The sequence below is a fragment of the Mesoplodon densirostris genome, chromosome 10 (genome assembly GCF_025265405.1).
Source record: "Mesoplodon densirostris isolate mMesDen1 chromosome 10, mMesDen1 primary haplotype, whole genome shotgun sequence".
Lineage (NCBI taxonomy): Eukaryota > Metazoa > Chordata > Mammalia > Artiodactyla > Ziphiidae > Mesoplodon > Mesoplodon densirostris.
Window position 1 is genome coordinate 10,972,106 of NC_082670.1, and position 17,777 is coordinate 10,989,882.

Sequence of the window (17,777 nt, forward strand, 5' to 3'; positions counted from 1 at the left end):
ATTTAGTGAAAGAAGCCAGGCACACAAGATCAAATATTGTATGATTCTGTTTTGTACAAAATATCCGGAATAAGCAAATCAACAGAGATGGAAGGTAGATCAGTGGTTGTCTAGGGTTGGGGTGGGGAGGGGAGGAATGGGGAATAACTAACTGCTAATGGTACGGGTTTACTTTGGGATGATGAAGATATTCTAAAGTTGCTTATGGTGATGGTTGTACAGTTCTGTGAATATACTCAAAAACCTGTTAAATTATACCTTTTAAATGAGTGGATCGTATGTGAATTATATCTCAATAAAGTTGTTGTATTAAAAAAGTTATTGTCTTCTAACTTATCCACTAAAATATTGATACATTGTAGCACTTAGTGTAGCACCTGGGCTACTTAGCATCATCAAAAGTAACATCGCAGCCAGGTAACCCAAGCCTCTTGTCTGCTTGAAGGAGCATCAGAACACTCCCAGGTGGGCACAGGGTAAATTTTCTGAAGCAGGAAATGTGGTTCATCCCCCAATTCTGTTTTTCTTCTAATGTGGCTTATTTTCAGTCAGTTGATCTCCAGCTCATCTCTAATAAGTGTACAGAAAAGTACACATCATTGTAGAAAAGTAAAATGCAGATAGGGAAAAAGAAGAAAATAAAACTCGAGTGTTTCCACAACCCAAGATAAGAGTTGGCCTCTGCCTTTCACGCTCAGGACTGACCAGCAAGGACTGGGCATCCATCGTGTTAGTCTTCACGTGAAAGGAAATGGAACTTGGTGATTTTCCATGCAAGTTAAGAAGAGATTCTGGGCATGTACTAATGATATCACTTCATAAATTGGGCCTCCTAAAGCCGCAGACCTGCTTCAGCTGCTACTCTTCTTCAACCAGAATTCTTCAGCTTCACGTCCTGAAAACCTGCCGTGTCTCTGTTTAGACAAACAGGCTACTCGCTAGTCAGAGACTTTAATCGGATTTGGACAGCACCGACCGCAAGAACCACGAGAGCAGATGCCTGTGGGCTTCTTTGGGAGCCGAGACTCTCTGTACCACTGAGTCTGGGAATTTTCCCAGATGAGTGTAACTGACCAGTGAAGCCAGTAATGCTTTAGTCTATAGGCGTCATCAAAGCTGACATTTAGAGGAGACGTGGGTGATCATCTTCGCATCCTACTCAGCTTTTCAAATGGGGAACCAAGCCTGGAGTGATTAAGAGGCTTGTTTAAACACGCAGCTCAACCAAAGCAGAAATTTCTCACATGTTGTGTGTAACAGATGTTGGCTGAACTTTAGTTAGGTCAAGGGGTCAGCAAACTGCTGCCTGTAGGCCAAATGCACCCACCATGTTTTTTGTAAATAAAGTTTTATTGGAACCTAGCCACTGCCACATGTTCCTGTATTGTCTGTGGCTGCTATTGTACTTAAACAACGGAAGTGAGGAGTTGCAGCAGAGACTGTCTGGCCTGCAAAGATGAAAATATTTACTCTCTGGCTTTTTACAGAAAGCAAATTGCCAACCTTTACTCCAGGTTATAATAAGAAAAATGAAAATTGGAATGATACCTCCTTTTAACCTGATTTTCTTCGTTATCTAAATAGGTAGTGGGAATGGCTGCCTCTGTTTTAAACTTGGATCTCACAAGACTCCTTCGACCTTGTACAAGATGTTTGGATTCTTTGCCCCAATTCTGATTTAGAGACTACGTCGTGTAGAATTTACCTCCCACTGAAATATATTAATATTTTCAAGGTGTTAATTTAATTAGTTCCAGTTTTTTTTTTCCTCCCCGTCCCAGATGGTTGTCTTAGATGATTTCTGAAAAAGCATTACACGAGGCTTTTTCAGATTTAGGCTTCGAGGTTTGGGCTGCTACTCATTCCCAGAGGTCCTTGGCAAGTAAGGGTCTGCGTGCATTTGTTGAGGCAGAAATGGGATTTGTGCTCCCGAGACACTGGTGTGCAGGGCTTTCCGGGCACCCTGGGCCCTCCACGCCCAGCGACCACCTGTTGTTCAGCTTTGCATTTCTCTAAACTTTGGAATTTAGTCAAAGCCCATCATTGTTTATTTAGTACCTACTATGTACTAGGCACTGCTCTGGGTGCTTAGGATAGGATATATTAGTAAACAATACACAAACCCTACCATGGGAAGGTGGCATTCTAGCGGTGGAGGCAAATAGTACACAATAAGGATAATAAATGTGCAAATTCTGTGGCCTATGAGAAGTGGGGATTAGGCTGTGGGAAAAGCAAAGGTCGAGCTGGGGGGAGCAGGTGGGTCGCAGGATTCAGTGGGTAGGTGGGGGAGCCTCACTGAGAAGAGGCCTGAGCAGACTTGGAGGAGGGGAAGGAGTTGGCTAAAGAGGTATCTGGGCTAAGAGCTTTCCAGATGCCGGAACCAGCTGGAGCAAAGGCCCCAAGGGGAAAGCAAGCCTGGGCGGTTTGAGGGCAGCAGGGAGGCCAGCATGCTTGGAGAGGAAGGAGCGGGGAGGCGCTCCAGGAGAGGTAGAGGGGTCAGTACGGTGAGGAAGTGCCCTGTGTGCTGGGCAAGTGCCCCCAGAGGAAGCTCACTGCAGGTGGAGTTGAGAAGTCTCAGGAATTCTTAGCTAGAGGATGGTTTTATCGCTTGTTTTATTTATGTAAGAGTGTATACAAGAGTGTAAAGAGGTTAGTTCTTTTAATTTACAGTTGATCACATTTGATAGGGAAGGCCAGTGCTCTCCCAGGCTGGATTATCAGGGTAGGGGGTAGGTGCCCTGTTAGTCCATGCAGAGGGGCCCCGTGGTCTGTTAACCAAAAAAAGTCATTTAAAGCAAGAATATAATAAAAAAGGACACATAAGTATTTCATTTTCATTTAAAGCATAAATGTGCATTCATTTGCCTTTTTTTTTTTTCTGATAGAGCCAAAGGCCTTTTCTTTGAGTAGGAATCTACTGATTGGAGCTCACCTTTCTTGCATAAATCATATTCATAATCCTCCTGGTGTTCCTCAAATTTCCCTGAAGAGAAAAATCACCTGAGCCTTTATTTTATAAAACAAAACAGATAACCAAGAAAATCAGATCCCAAGGCCCCAGTCTGGACTTCCTGAGTCAGAATATCCAGGGCAAGAGGGCTGTTTATTTGCATATTTAACAAGTGACCTAGGTGATTCTTATCATCAGGAAATCTTGGAAAACACTGGAATACAACTCCTGGTTTAGATATTTTTCTGTTTGTTTGTGTTTTGGGGGGCCACGCTTCGAGGCTTGCAGGAACTTAGTTCCCCACCCAGGGGTTGAACCCAGGCCCTCGGCAGTGAAAGCACAGAGTCCTAACCACTGGATCACCAGGGAATTCCCTGTTTTTTCTTTTTCTAAGTGGAGAAAGAACATACAAAAAAAGACTTGTGAAGCAATCCCCCTCATCTTTTCCACCTACATCTAATTTGACAGAATTATTTTTAATAACTTGTTATGTCTTTCCAAAACATTCAGCTAATTTTCCTAGAAATAACCCTCTTTTAATAGCTATATTTTTGCATTAATTAAATTTTTAATTAAATTGGATCATTACATTAACCAGTAAAAGTGGCGTGAACATATTCTGGGCAAAACACAGTGGTCTTGGTAATCCTACAGTGGGAGGGGTGAGGGGAAAGGCACTGGGCTGCTAGAACAGGCATCTTCAGACACCTTTGTTCTTGTTCCCTGTTTACTTTTTTTGTTTTTGTTTTTGTTTTTGCGGTACGCGGGCCTCTCACTGCTGTGGCCTCTCCCGTTGCGGAGCACAGGCTCCGGACGCGCAGGCTCAGCGGTCATGGCTCACGGGCCCAGCCGCTCCGCGGCATGTGGGATCTTCCCAGACTGGGGCACGAACCCGTGTCCCCTGCATCGGCAGGCGGACTCTCAACCACTGCACCACCAGGGAAGCCCCCCGTTTACATTTTTAAACTTGACATCTAAAATTTATCAAAATCATTGAAAAAGATGTGATTCCAAATTACTGGAAATAAAATACCAACATTTAAAAATAAAACTGCCATTATCCTAAACTGCCATTTAAATGTATCCAGTCAAATCTAAATGTCACAACTACTTGATACCCACGTCATCCATTTACAGAATAAATATACGAGCCCTTTTTAACAATGAGAACCTTCACATTTTTTCTTTTTCTCTTTGAACTTGTATTCCCATCCTACTTCTACCGTAGAAATTTATATTAATGTATTTTTATGCTTGAAAATCTTTTGTTGACTATCCTATTCTGCTGTAAAATATATGAGTTACTTAACTATTTTCAAGTTCTTTAAAACTTAAAAATTGTTCCATTGAAAAATTCTTGTAGATGGAATTACCACTGCAGTAATTCATAGTACTAAGTTGTTGAAAACAACAAATGATACATTTTGATGAATAATTCCATACAAGTAAAACGATGGGAAATGCATCTCTTAATAGATGCATGGGGCATGAGTTTTTTGAATTAGTTCGGGTATCCATGGCTGAGTATTACGTATTAGAAGGAGATAGAGTTCATGTTGTTGTAGCCCACTCGGCCTGTGGCCACAGGAGACAAACCTGTATTCTGAGAAGATCAGGTTTCCTGACCCACTGCAGTGAGCGAGACCCCAGAGGAGCCGTGGGGCATGTCCCCAAACAAAGGAAAAGATGGAGTTATTATAGGATTTGGAAGGAGGGTTGAGTTTAGGTGAAGTTTAAATGAAGCAGTTTTTGATAGACTCAGCAACTAGCAGGGCTGTGGGTGTGGAGGGGGTCAGATCTGCTCTGGCTGCAAAGTGGCCACAAGGTCCTGTTTCCTTGAAGGTAGATGTGGAACCCTGGTCCCAGACACCCCTTACCTGGAGCTCTGCACCTGGGTTGGAAGTAAGGCTGCTTCTCGGAGGCAAAGTGGCTTAGGTCCTCCAGACACAGAGGATGTTTCATTCTTTACTGCCGTCATACTGGTAGTGTATGATTTTAGAGGACAATTCCCACTCAGTGAGTGACAAAGCAGCGGTCGCTCAGAGAAGGGAGTTGTTAGGATATTGTGCAGCTTGTCTTGGGGGGGGAAAATTGGGTTTCTTACTAGCTTTGCAGCTGGCTGTATCTGTGTCTCTAATTCCGGTCTGAGGGATGGCAGGGCAGATTTTTACTGGCCGAGCTAAACTTTACCTTTTCAATGTCCAATGTCAATTGTAATTCTTTGTTTTTGCTTTTTTAAAAAAATATTTATTTATTTGGTTGCACTGGGCCTTAGTTGCAGCAGGCGGGCTCCTTAGTTGTGGCACATGGGCTCCTTAGTTGTGGCAGGCGGGCTCCTTAGTTGCAGCATGCATGTGGGATTTAGTTCCCTGATGAGAGATCGAACCCAGGCCCCATGAATTGGGAGTGCAGAGTCTTATCCACTGCGCCACCAGGGAAGTCCCAGTTTTTGCTTTTTATAGATGAAAGTACTGAGAAACCTGGGCCACATAAACCCTGGGTGTGAAAGGAATTTCATTATGGCATCACCACTCAGATTTTGGACCTCCTTCCAAGTTATATGCTGAAATACCCATGGTAATCTTGAATCACATTTAGTGATCTGTTCATTGACAATTTTATAAGACCCTCTTTCAATTTTACTGACAGCAAGGATGAAACGGCCCTGCTTGCATGTGTTACCTGGTCTTTAGAAACCGTTTGTTTTCTCAGATCCACACCGATATTTCAGACATCCCTTTCTTTTCACGTTCTGGGATAAGGCGCCATTGTAAGCTTTGGGATGAGTGAGGTGAGGTGCAGCTTGCTTTGGTAAATAGGGAGGAGGTTGAATGTGGAAAGGGACACAAGGGAGAACATGTGGAAGTTGAGGCTCTCGGTGCCCGGCTGTGCATCTCGGAAAGTCCTCAAGGGACTCTGCTGGGGCGGAGCTTTCCGGTGGCCAGTGTTCCACACGCTGCCAGTGGTAGAAGGATCAGAGAGGCCATCTGGTCAGGGATGTCTGTTCGTGGCACAGAGAACAGAGTATTCAAGGGCTAAGGCAGTCATGATTTCTGTTGTATCAAGAATAAGGAATATGACCAAATGCTTTTTTCATTTTTAACGGTGCTCAGTTGATTTTCTTATTAACAATACACTAGAGTTAGTTGGGTACTTTTTCCCCCCTGTCCTAAATGTTTTCCCTTGAAAAGGAAGCAGAAGTCGTTGGTTTTTCTTCTTTTCTCTCCCTCCTCTTTCCTTGATCTTTCTCCTTTTCCTGCTTTCTGACTGCGAGTCAGGGCTAGTTGTGAATTCCAGTGGCCGGCTTGAGAGGCCTGTGGACTCAGGTGAAGTCCTTACGGTCCACGTGGTGCAGGAGGTTCTTTTTTTCTTGTCCTTATTACCTGTGAGTAAGATTTTGTAAAACTTACACTATGTCAGTTATGAGCTTGGCAAAGCAATCACAAACTACAGCCATGTCTCATCTTCTTCCTTAAAAGAAAATCCTTTATAGCACCTAAAGTCTAGGCAATTGCTTTCCCAAATTCCCTTGGTGACGGGGGCCCACCCATAGTGAAGTGTCTGCATTTGGAGTTTTCAGAAACCGCATTTGTGAGAATGTGAATTTTACTGTGGTTGTAACTAAGAAAGTTGACTTGCTGAAGCAGAATGTTCATCTTGCTCATAACTCTGCTGTGTTCATCCTTCTATTTCAGGTTTCATTTCCAGGGGCCATGTGGGACGATGCTTCCTGAAGCCCTTGCACCTCATGAAACTGAAACTGTTTCTTAATTGCCCTGAGGAAGGAAGAAATCACAGCGTATCTACCAGGCCACCAACAGGAGAAACAGTCTTGTGGATGGTGAGCTGAATACTGAAAGGTCTGAATATATCTTCTGGAATCCAAACTGCTGATAAATGATGGGACTTAGAAGAAATAGTAGTAAACGTGTTTAGAAGGAGAAGTCACAGAACTTCTCAAGTCAATTCATGTTATTTGGTTTGAACCTAAACATAAGATACCTCTGATGTGTTTGGTTGGTTACCAGGAGGGAAACAACTTTGTAATTAGATTGTCTAAAAAAAGTAATTTTTTTTTTTTGCTATTTGGGTAGAGGGGTAAAACCCTGGTATTTCTGATTTTTGTGCAAGGTTTGGTGGAAAATAAAATCCCTTTCTACAGCAGGTAATTGACTGTATAAAGATGTTACCCCAAGAGAGATCTTTGTTGGGGACTTTTTCTTGTCAATGTTTATCTTGTTTGGCTGCCTAACCTCAGTTCCAGGGGGATAGCTTACAACAAGAATTCAGGCAAGGAAGGAAGAGAAAATTAGCAATAAGGTAGAAAATCAGGATGAGAAAAAAGAATAATGCAAATATATGGACTCCAAGGATAAACACAGCTGCCTAAAATTTAGCACTGGCCTTCCGAGCAGCCAAGGAGGAAAGGGAGAGGTGATTGTTGGTTGTTCCTCAGTATTATAAACACAGAAGGACATTTCTCACTATCATCAACACACGTTTCCCCCGACGCTGAATTTTGAAGGGAGTTTTTCCCGTGGGACTTGAACGTTTTATGCTCATACTACCTCTGCGTAAAGTAGGAAGAATACAGCCCTCTCCTCAAGAATACAGCCCTCTCCTCAAGTCCACCATCTAATGCAGCACCCAGGGATGCCTGCTGCCGGCAAGGCGAGCATCAGAGGCCTGACGGAGGAGCGGCCTTCAGTAAACAGAGCATGAAGCTCGTGCATAACTAGCTCCCTTGGATCAGTTGGGCTCCCTGGGTGATTATGCAGCTGGGCCACATCATCCCCACCCCTTACAAAATGGCATTTAATATTACACCCTTGGCGTTTGTAGAAGTAGATGACAAAACACTGTGACATAAAACTTTGTACTGCATTTGCAAGTCATGCCTTTTAATAAATCCCAGGTATTCTTTGCATGGGCAAGAGGGGTGCCCATAACCCACAGGGAGTCTGAAAGATCAGCCAGGCACCCTGAGGGCTCCTGTCATATACTTTTACATGGGTGGGTCAAAGCATGCACACTGAGGGGACTTGTAATACTTACAATGCAGTTTTTGTACATAAAATACTATCAGTCACTTCTAGTAGGTTTGTTGTAGGGCTTCTCAAAAGTGCACTCTATACAATTCCCTAGTGTCAGCAGTGATGGAAGTCAGAACACTGTTTCAGGGAGTCAGACTATATTTTTAATTTGTAATTTCTATCTGACCAAGATCCAGATATTTCAGAACTGTTCTTTGCAACTCCCTTCCTACTAGGTTGTTGGTACCAGTAGCTGTTTTTGTTTCTGTTTTGTCATTTTTGTTCATGTTTTGGTCTTGTTTTTAACCTAGGAATTGCTTCCAGATCAGAGCAGAGGAAAAGCGAATTGAAAATACTCCAAAATTTATGTGAGGTAGGATTATTCAATTCAATTTAATATTTACTGAACATCTGCCATATGATAGACATTAGAAATACAGTGCTTAGAGAGAGATGGACCGTCCCTCTGGAGTTCACAAAGACTGGGTTGGGACAATTGTCATATAAACTGGTCAACAGCGTGGAAGCTATAGTTACAGAAATCTGTTCAAGATTCAGAGGATGCAATTAGAGATGAGCAGAGTGGGGATGGGGTCGATCTTAAGGTGCTTGAAAGTCTTTAAGAGGAAGTCAGCCTGGGTGGGAGTTTTTGAAGTATAAATAGGAGTTCCAAGGGCAGAGTGTGTATCCCTAGAGCATGTCCAAATACAAGGCAAATATGAAATAGCTTGGTTTGTTCAGAGAAAGATGGATCATTTGCTATCGTATAATGGGTGAGAGAAGATAAACACAAAGGTCATGAAGGGCCACGTATGCTAGGAAATGAAATAAGTATACTTGGGGCGGGGGCAGGGGCATAAATATACACAGTACGGGGGTTGCGGCACCAAGTGATGGTAGGATGGGCAGACACCGTGCAAGGTCCTGGGGTTACAGCAGGGAACCGGGGAGGGGGTCCCCGCTCTCAGTGAGCTCCCGTTCTACCGGGAGAGTCAGACAACAAGCTGTTAGGGCGAGGAGTCAGTGATGGACACAGAACAGGCAGTGGCCGAGGGCTGGAGGTCAGGGATGCCCGTGAGAGGGCGGCCGAGGGCGCCACGCACACGTTTGGTGCTGAGCATCGATTTAAATCCGAGTCTGTCGACCTTGTTTCTCGTCGGCGACAACAGGGCTGAAAAGCATGGGGTCCTGCCGCTATAGCGCACTTCTTCCTTTTGAAACTGCACTTCCGTGGGGAGTGCGGAAAGCCGAATCTGTTGTACAAATACTGATTAACGGGATCGACCAAGCGGATCTCGGAGCTAAAAAGGCGGCGATAGGGCGACTGGGGCTTGTGGTCACCGGATGGCGGGACCTGCGAGCCCGCCTCAAGGAGCGCGAGGACCCAGCCAACACTGCTCTCGGCATCCCCGCCAAGGAGGCAGCAGGATGTATCTTTCCTGCCTAGAAACAAGCACCACGGCCACCTGCTCTCGCAGCCGTGAGCGAGGAGGGAGCCGCGAGACCTCCTGCGCGCAGCCTCGGAGCCGGGCGGAAGGGAGGGCCCCCCCCGGCTTTCCTCAGGCCACGCCCTTCCCTGCTCTGCGCATGCGCCTCTGCATAGCTCAGTGGGGCCTCGGAACCTGCGGAGGGCGACAGAACCGGCGGCGCGTGCCTTTTACGTCACGCTCCGCTTGAGTGCTGGTTCCGGGTCAGAGGTCGGGCGCAGCTTGGGTCATGGTGCAGCTCAGGCCGCGCGCGTCTCGTGCTCCGGTGTCGGCGTCGGCGATGGTGGACGAGGGCCAGCCCGCCTCGGAGGAGGAGGCGGAGCACGGCCTGTTGCTCGGACAGCCGAGCAGCGGCGCGGCTGCCGAGCCGCTGGAGGAAGACGAGGAAGGGGACGATGAGCTTGACGACGAGGCCCCGGAGGAGCTGACTTTCGCCAGCGCTCAGGCGGAAGCGAAAGAAGAGGAGCGGCGAGTTCGCGAGACCGTACGCAGGTTCGGAGCCCGCGGCCGGGCGGGGAGAAGCGCCCCTTCCCATCCCGTTCGTCCCTGCCCGCACTGACTTGTCGCCTTTTTTTTTTTCTTTTTGCGGTATGCGGGCCTCTCACTGTCGTGGCCTCTCCCGTTGCGGAGCACAGGCTCCGGATGCGCAGGCCCAGCGGCCATGGCTCACGGGCCCAGCCGCTCCGCGGCACATGGGATCCTCCCAGATTGGGGCACGAACCCGTATCCCCTGCATCGGCAGGCGGACTCTCAAACACTGCGCCACCAGGGAGGCCCTGACTTGTCGCCTTTTCTCCCAGGGATAAAACGCTTCTGAAGGAGAAGAGGAAGCGACGCGAGGAGTTGTTCATCGAACAGAAGGTTAGAGGGTAGGGCGGCGTTTCACAGCGCGGCTCGGGGTAGAATTCAAAGTTGCTAGGATGTGGGGTAGAGGAAAGTCGCTAGTATTTTCTTCTGACTACAGTGACGAGGCGCTCGTGCTCTTTGCTGTCCACCGACTGAAAGTGGGAGTGGGAAGAGGTGTGAACCTGAAATCGTAGGGTCCGTCCCACCTCTGACGCTCGGCGGAGGTAGTTTATTTGAAACTGGGTCGCCGTGAGAATTAAGTGCTTTGTAAACTAAGGGCCGTTCCAACATAGAGGATGATTGATGTGCTCTCTGCTGTTTAGCAGATTGGCCACAGAACTGACTCCATATGGACGCGATATTAACTGCTTCCAGTGTATGATAGTGACCTGAGGGTTCCAGTCTTCACATCTTCCAAAGAATGTGGAATAGTTTCTGAGATGCTTGGTCCCAGTCTTCCCACAGCTTAGAGATAGTGGAGGGCAGTGTTCAGCGCAATTCATTTATTTGCCTAGAGGTAGGGCTGTCCTTAAAATGGTAACTTTTAAAAGCAATGCAGGACATATTGTCATGTACCTCACTTTTAATTGATTTTTTAAATGTCTTTAAGAAAAGGAAACTTCTTCCAGATACTATTCTAGAGAAGTTAACTACAGCTTCACAAACTAGGTAAGTAATGGATCTCGCTTTATTACTTGCCTTACATACAGTCTTTGAATTACATATTGGTACATTTATTTGAACTCAAAATAACTGAAGAAATTGTAAAGTCTAAATTAAAAAGCTACACAGTATTTGAATTTGGTGGGACGGGTGGAGGGAAATATTCCACTTCTTTTCAGTCTTCTGTTTTTTTTTTTTTTTTTTTTTTTCTTTTTGCGGTATGCGGGCCTCTCACTGTTGTGGCCTCTCCCGTTGCGGAGCACAGGCTCCGGACGCGCAGGCCCAGCGGCCATGGCTCACGGGCCCAGCCGCTCCGCGGCATGTGGGATCCTCCCAGACCGGGGCACGAACCTGTATCCCCTGCATCGGCAGGCGGACTCTCAACCACTGCGCCACCAGGGAGGCCCCAGTCTTCTGTTTTTTATTATGTTTCTTGTTGTCCCCATAGGTAACTCTAGTTTCTGAGTTGCTGATCCCAGTGTGTTCATTCAATAAGTTGTGGGCCACTGTCATTGTACTAGGGGCAGGATAGATGGTGTGAATAAAACAGTGTTTTGAAATTTATCCTTTAGTGGAGTAGCAGGCAATTAGCCATAGGCTCCTAAAACTCAGGCTTGTCCCACACTTGCCCTGTCTGCCACCAACCTGTCCTCCCTCCTCGTTCCCCATTTCACTTGGCAGCTTTGCCATCCACTGGAGGTTTAAAGCTCCTTTTCCTCATCTATGCCAGGGAATCAATCAAACCGTACTTAATTTAGATTTCTAAACATTTGCTTTCCCCCCCCCCATTCCCCCTTGTCTCCTCTTACTGCTTTCAGTTCAGAAGTTTAGCCCTGCACCTTTTTTTTTTTTTTGGCGGTACGCGGGCCTCTCACCGTTGTGGCCTCTCCCGTTGCGGAGCACAGGCTCCGGACACGCAGGCTCAGCGGCCATGGCTCACGGGCCCAGCCGCTCCGCGGTATGTGGGATCCTCCCGGACCGGGGCACGAACCCGTGTCCCTTGCATTGGCAGGTGGACTCTCAACCACTGCGCCACCAGGGAAGCCCCCAGCCCTGCATCTTTAACTTAGGACAGTGGTTCTCAAATTTTCAGTAAAAGAACTTTTTCCAGAGAGTTAACTCGGTTTCTGAATCCATCACGGTGACAAGGTCCTTTTCACCTCTCAAAACCAAGTCCAAATGTCACCTGTCTTCTCTCACTCCCTCCACCCCATCGCTCGCCCCACCGTCGAGCTTTTCCAGTGTGCAAGTGCTTCTGTATAGATACATCATCGTATTTTGCCATTTACCTTTCTCTCCGTTAGACCGCACTTCTTGAGGCTAAATTCTTGTCTCTATCCTCGCTTGTGTCTAAATTGTTCAATTAATCCTTCGAGATCTCTCCAAATAAAGTAAAATAAAAGGCAGGCCTACCACCTTTCACTTTGTATTGCAAATACTGTATTATATAATTCTTAAATCTTTCACTTTAACTCTGTTAACCACAACAGTCTGCTTCTTTGGAAGCCTGCTAATATATTTTCAGATTTTAAATTCTGAGAAGATACTCCCAACCTAGTATAGTTCGTTGATTGGGAGTTGTCAGCAGTTCACTGAGCAGTGACTTTCTTTCTAAAGATCCTGAGTAAAAACTGAGAATGGTGGTAGTTAAAGCGGGGGAGGGGTATCTTATTTGTAAAACTAGATGAAATTTTGTAACAAGTTGAGTCATCTTTGCTCTCTGCCATCCCAGTTAGTGTTCTTCTTGTTCTTCCTTAGTGTGAAGAAATCACCGGCAAAGTTGAAAGAAGGTATGAACTACTCTAATTTAAATAACTTCTCATTAAGTGTCAACTGCATTTGCAGATATTTGCAGTCAGATGTTACTGACCCTTAGAGCATGGGAACAGGTCTGGCCAGTTTTAGCTTATTTCTTTTTTTTTTTTTTTTTGCTGTACGCGGGCCTCTCACTGCTGTGGCCTCTCCCGTTGCGGAGCACAGGCTCCGGACACACAGGCTCCGCGGCCATGGCTCGCGGGCCCAGCCGCTCCGCGGCATGTGGGATCCTCCGGGATCGGGGCACGAACCCGTGTCCCCTGCATCGGCAGGCGGACTCTCAACCACTGCGCCACCAGGGAAGCCCTTAGCTTATTTCTTATAACTAAAAACCACACACTGGTGTGTAGTGGGTATTTAAAGTGAACTCCAGTATGTGTTCCTGATTTATTTTTACACCAATGCTAATTAGAAATATAACTCAATCTTTTAGTTCATTTGCAAAAGAAAAATGAAGAATGTGAGAAAGGAGGTGACTCAAAGAAAGCTAAAGGAAAAGTGCAAAAAGTACAGACTGTTGGGTAAGAAGAGTCTTCTTTTTTTGTGTGTAGGATGTAAAGGTGACCTTTGGAGGAGAGTATTGGCTTAATTAGTAGCAGTTTCAGATTGGATCCTCTGTGGAAAGTTTTTGGTATTTATATTAAAAAAAATACTTATTTGCTCTACTAACATGTAAACATTACTTGTAAAATAGTCCTGTAATTTAGTTTTATTATCTTACCCGTGCATATACAAAATTAGGACTTGGGATATTTTTTTCCACTATTTGAGTCAACTAACAAAAATACTTTATTTTGAAAATAAGCACTGCCTCATTTTGACCTTTTGTATTGATTACCAGCCAGAATAAAAGCTACTTGGCTGTAAGGCTAAAAGACCAAGATTTGAGAGATTCAAGGCAAGAAGCAGCCAAAGCCTTCATACAAAATTGTTTATATGGTCCTGGAACCAACAGAACTACTGGTAATTTCTTTATGGACTATTTTACTCCCTTTTAACTGCAAGTTAAACAAAGCAATGATAAATAATTCTCTTTCCTAGTAAACAAGTTCCTGTCTCTTGACAACAAGAGGTTACCGGTGAAAAAGGCCGCAGCCCAGTTTTTGAATAATGCTTGGGGTAAGATTCAGCTTTATTCTCTGAATCTGATAGTGTTATATATTGAATAATGTTCTTTAAAAAAAATTTTTATTTGGCTGTGCTGGGTCTTAGTTGCGTGTGGCACGTGGGATCTTCACCGCCACATGTGGGATCTTTAGTTGCGCATGCGGGCTCTAGTTTCCTGACCAGGGATTGAACCCGGGCCCCCTGCATTGGGAGCACAGAGTCTTAACCACTGGACCACCAGGGACGTCCCTGAAAGATGTTCTTTTTTAAGGAGATAGTAAATACTCATGAAGTATCGATTTTTTTCTTACAATGGCTTCTATTACTATTTTAAAGTTGCTTCTGAAGAATAGGTCAGTGTAGTATGTATGCACATATACCTAATTTTAATATTTACACTCATATATTATCTAGAAAATTTGGAATTGTTTCTTGGGAATTTTATCTCTTTATTCTTAACTGCACAAAACCTTCTATTCTAGGATCCCAGAAAAAACAAAATGCCAAGAGGTTTAAAAGACGTTGGATGGTCAGAAAGATGAAAACTTCTAAGAAGTAAATCAAAGCTAAATGAAGAATGAGTACTTTGTATGTATAGAACTTATATAAATATTTAGTTTAGAGCATTTAATTTTTCTGAAAAAATTAATAAAAGACTTACAAGTATCATTTTAAAGGGTCATTATAAAAATTGTAAGTCTATTTGGGGTAGTACCCAGTCACATTTCATCCATGGAGTGTGTGATTAATTGTGCCTTATAGTCTTTGAGCATCCTGGAAGAAAAAGCAGTTTAAAAGGGCTTGTTTTCCTTTCTTTTTATAATTGTTTAACCATTCTGTTGAACAAAAGCAGTGCCCACACCAGTAGGGCTCCTCTGCTACCCCTCCCCCCTACCCTGCAGGGTGTGTGGCAGGAAAAGTCTTCCACTACAGCTCTCAGATGCTTTAGTCTCTTGGATATTTTTGTGCTATTGATGAGAATGTCACAGAATACGAGGAAGAGTGCAGTATCTAAGTGTAGATAGATAATCTGTTCTTTTTTAAAAGAAGGTTTAAGCCTTGGTGTACAAAATACAGCCAACAATCACCATTGCCAAACCAAAGGATATGGTGGTTTGTTATCCTGTTGAAGAGCTTGTTTTATGTTTTACTTTTAACCAGTTTGCTTTAAAGGTGGCAAGTCACATGCCATATTATGATTATGAAAACAAGAAGATTCATTTCCTGCTTGCTTTCTGTATCCCCCGTAGTATCAGGTTTGACCCTACTCCACGGAGGCCAGTAAACTCACGGCGGTCTGAGGTTGCAGAACTCGGATTTATAGCAGCAACCATTCCTGTTAGTTGTTCTAACTTCATGTTAATCAGGAGACGTTTGCAGGTACCTAATATATAAATTCAATGGACACTCCAGTATCTGTAGAAGTAAATTTTTAATGGCTGGTTAATTATATCACTACATTTTTATTGCAATATAGTACTCATTTAAGCACTTAAAAATGGAAGGTGTACAAAGATTAAATTAAGACACGGTAAATTGACTAAATATTTGGTTTTTATATAAATAAAGGTCATGACCACACTGTTGACATGTAATACTGTTATAATACAACAGTTAAACTTGTGAGTCTACAACAGAAGTCATCTGTAGTTAAACAGGAAACAAAGTTGAAAAAGACCATGTTAAAACAAAACTACTGGGACTTACAGGTCGGGATTGTAAGTAGCAACAAACATATTCACTCAGCTCCTGAGTATTTCAAGTTTTACAGTACACATTAAAAATGATTTCTTCCATCAACACTATAAATTCAAACTGTCAGATGTTTATGCATTTTGCAAGTTACACTGATTGAATTGCTTACATGGGAGCGGGGGTCAGAACACCTCCCAATTTTGAAGTTTACATCACCCACATGCTAACACAAACACAACTTGTTCCGTTTCCTTCCCCCCTCTCTCCCCCCAACAAAGAAGGCAGGATTTTTTTGGTTTCTTTTAGGTAATTGTTTTAAAGGATTTGTGATGATCAATTTGAACGTCTGAAATTCAGTAATATTTAACTCTTAGACAACTAAGAGGTTAAAGATGGAAAATAATTTCTCCTAACACTAAGTTAGAAAATCATTTGCATCATGCTGTAAACTAGGAAGCAATGTAAAGCAACAAAAACCTGTCCCCAGTACATAATTTAAAAAATCTAAATTTCAAATCAGCAGAACTGGTCTACTTCCATGATGACTATATGCCACAATATAAGTGTGAGCTCCGTGAATGCATAGCTAATGTAGGTAGTCTTCCACTGTGGCAAAAGCACAGGATCCAATTCCTGATCGAGCCATCAGTCCTAGACACTGTGTGGCCTGTCCCATGGCTAGGGCAAGTGGAGGTTGCTTTGGCAGATTGTGGGTTTCTGAGGAAAAATGATTAAAAATGGAAACAGCAATTAGCAATACATTTTAAACAACGTCTCTCAATCAGGAGAATACCGCATTACTTAAAAATTACCAATGTCTATACTGCTCTTAACTACCTAACTAGCAAAGGTGGTTTTTAAGCAAACAGCGAATGCCTTGGACATCTACTCTGACAAGGTAATATGGTTACTGGGTATTCAAGTAATAAGAAAAAATTCTTGCAAAATTAAGACTTTCAAGGTGTTAGACACTCAAAAACTTCCACATTTACTATGATGGAAACGATGTAATGATCTAACGTTTGCAGTGGGGAGTAAGGAATATTTAGTATTTCCCTTCTGTTTTTCCAAGGGCAATTGACATTACCAAAGAAAACGGCACCAGGTTTTCGGTACAAGTTTCACTGATGGATTCTTCCCCTTCTGGGAACAGGACCCAACAGAGGCTGCCGGATCCTTTTTCCACGGCATGTTGGTGAATGCCATTTGGGCTGGTAAGGGAGCAGGTGGTGATGGTGACCACGAGAGGCAACTGAGCCAAACGACCCTATAATCTGAGGAGTTAATTTACAATCGATAGGATAAACATCTGTAAAAATCACCATTAAATCAAAGTTTTCAGGGTCCTACCTACCAGACATTTGTCAGACAGCTGTAGTACAGACAGATGTGACCATCAGCAAAATTCATTCTTTGCCAGAAAGGAAAAACTGAACTAAGGATAAAAGTGACCAAACCCACAGAAGCTGATAACTTCTTGTGTGGAGGTGTCCAGATTTTAATTTCAGGCAGATTCCCGGTTAGTAAAATGACTCATCAGTCCTGGTAGGCACAGCCGACAGCAGGGCCAGAACAGTGATCCAGGGCCGGTTAAGGCTCCATGTGGTTGGTTCTGAGGCTGCACATGGCGGTGGGAGAAAGAGAAGTTGCGGAAGGGAGGAGGCAGAAATAAAGGGAGCAGGTTCCGGACTTAAAGGTGTAAGGGGAAGTAACACAGGGTGAGGAATATTAGAATCCAGATACGCAAGAAAAGATGCACACGCTGGTGAAAAGTGGTCTGTGGGTTAAGATTATTCAAGTCCTAGCTGTTCTCTGGCAAGACGCTCTTCAGCTAAATGCTGATGGTGATACATTTTTTGGTCAACTCTAAGCAGGAATGACTATAAACTATCTCTGCCTCAACGAGAATCAGGAACAATTTGATTTTTACACAAAATCAACATAACAGAATAAACAATGAAAAGGGAACCATCCTTTCAAAGATATCTCTTGAAGGTTCACAGGGAAGTAACCTTGCTCAGAGGTAAGCAGTTCATTAACAGTTTTATTTTGGCCAAGGGAGGCACATCTGTAAGCATCTTTAAATTTTTTTAGCATATGAAACTCACAGGAATTACATACGATATAACTTTAAGCATTATTTAGAGATGAAGCTATATAATACAGCACAGTATTTAT

General features: G+C 43.9%; 3 protein-coding genes across 20 annotated transcripts in view; 2 read left to right on the top strand and 1 right to left on the bottom strand.

Annotated features, from left to right (window-relative positions):
- The window catches only part of SIRT5 (sirtuin 5), a 29,996-nt gene extending 22,844 nt beyond the window's left edge, over positions 1 to 7,152 (top strand). For all 17 annotated transcript variants that reach the window (XM_060110808.1, XM_060110811.1, XM_060110804.1 and 14 more), the window contains one exon: positions 6,649 to 7,152. In XM_060110808.1, the coding sequence (XP_059966791.1) occupies positions 6,649 to 6,724 (76 nt within the window). In that variant the 3' untranslated portion in view covers positions 6,725 to 7,152. The remainder of the gene's footprint in view (positions 1 to 6,648) is intronic.
- Positions 7,153 to 9,659: 2,507 nt separating this feature from the next.
- Positions 9,660 to 15,661, top strand: NOL7 (nucleolar protein 7). 2 transcript variants are annotated; one of them, XM_060111276.1, is made up of 9 exons: positions 9,661 to 9,965; positions 10,274 to 10,334; positions 10,930 to 10,988; positions 12,741 to 12,772; positions 13,231 to 13,318; positions 13,639 to 13,760; positions 13,839 to 13,916; positions 14,387 to 14,492; positions 15,155 to 15,661. In XM_060111276.1, the coding sequence occupies exons 1-8, from the start codon at positions 9,703 to 9,705 to the stop codon at positions 14,461 to 14,463; spliced, it is 780 nt and encodes a 259-aa protein (XP_059967259.1). In that variant the 5' UTR covers positions 9,661 to 9,702; the 3' UTR covers positions 14,464 to 14,492; positions 15,155 to 15,661. The 2 variants fall into 2 exon arrangements, with proteins under 2 accessions (XP_059967260.1, XP_059967259.1); XM_060111277.1 differs by lacking the exon at positions 15,155 to 15,661 and having other exon boundaries at positions 9,660 to 9,965; positions 14,387 to 14,700.
- The window catches only part of RANBP9 (RAN binding protein 9), a 90,912-nt gene continuing 88,457 nt past the window's right edge, over positions 15,323 to 17,777 (bottom strand). Inside the window, exon 14 of the mRNA XM_060111275.1 lies at positions 15,323 to 16,316. Coding sequence (XP_059967258.1) covers positions 16,186 to 16,316 — 131 coding nt within the window. The 3' untranslated portion in view covers positions 15,323 to 16,185. The remainder of the gene's footprint in view (positions 16,317 to 17,777) is intronic.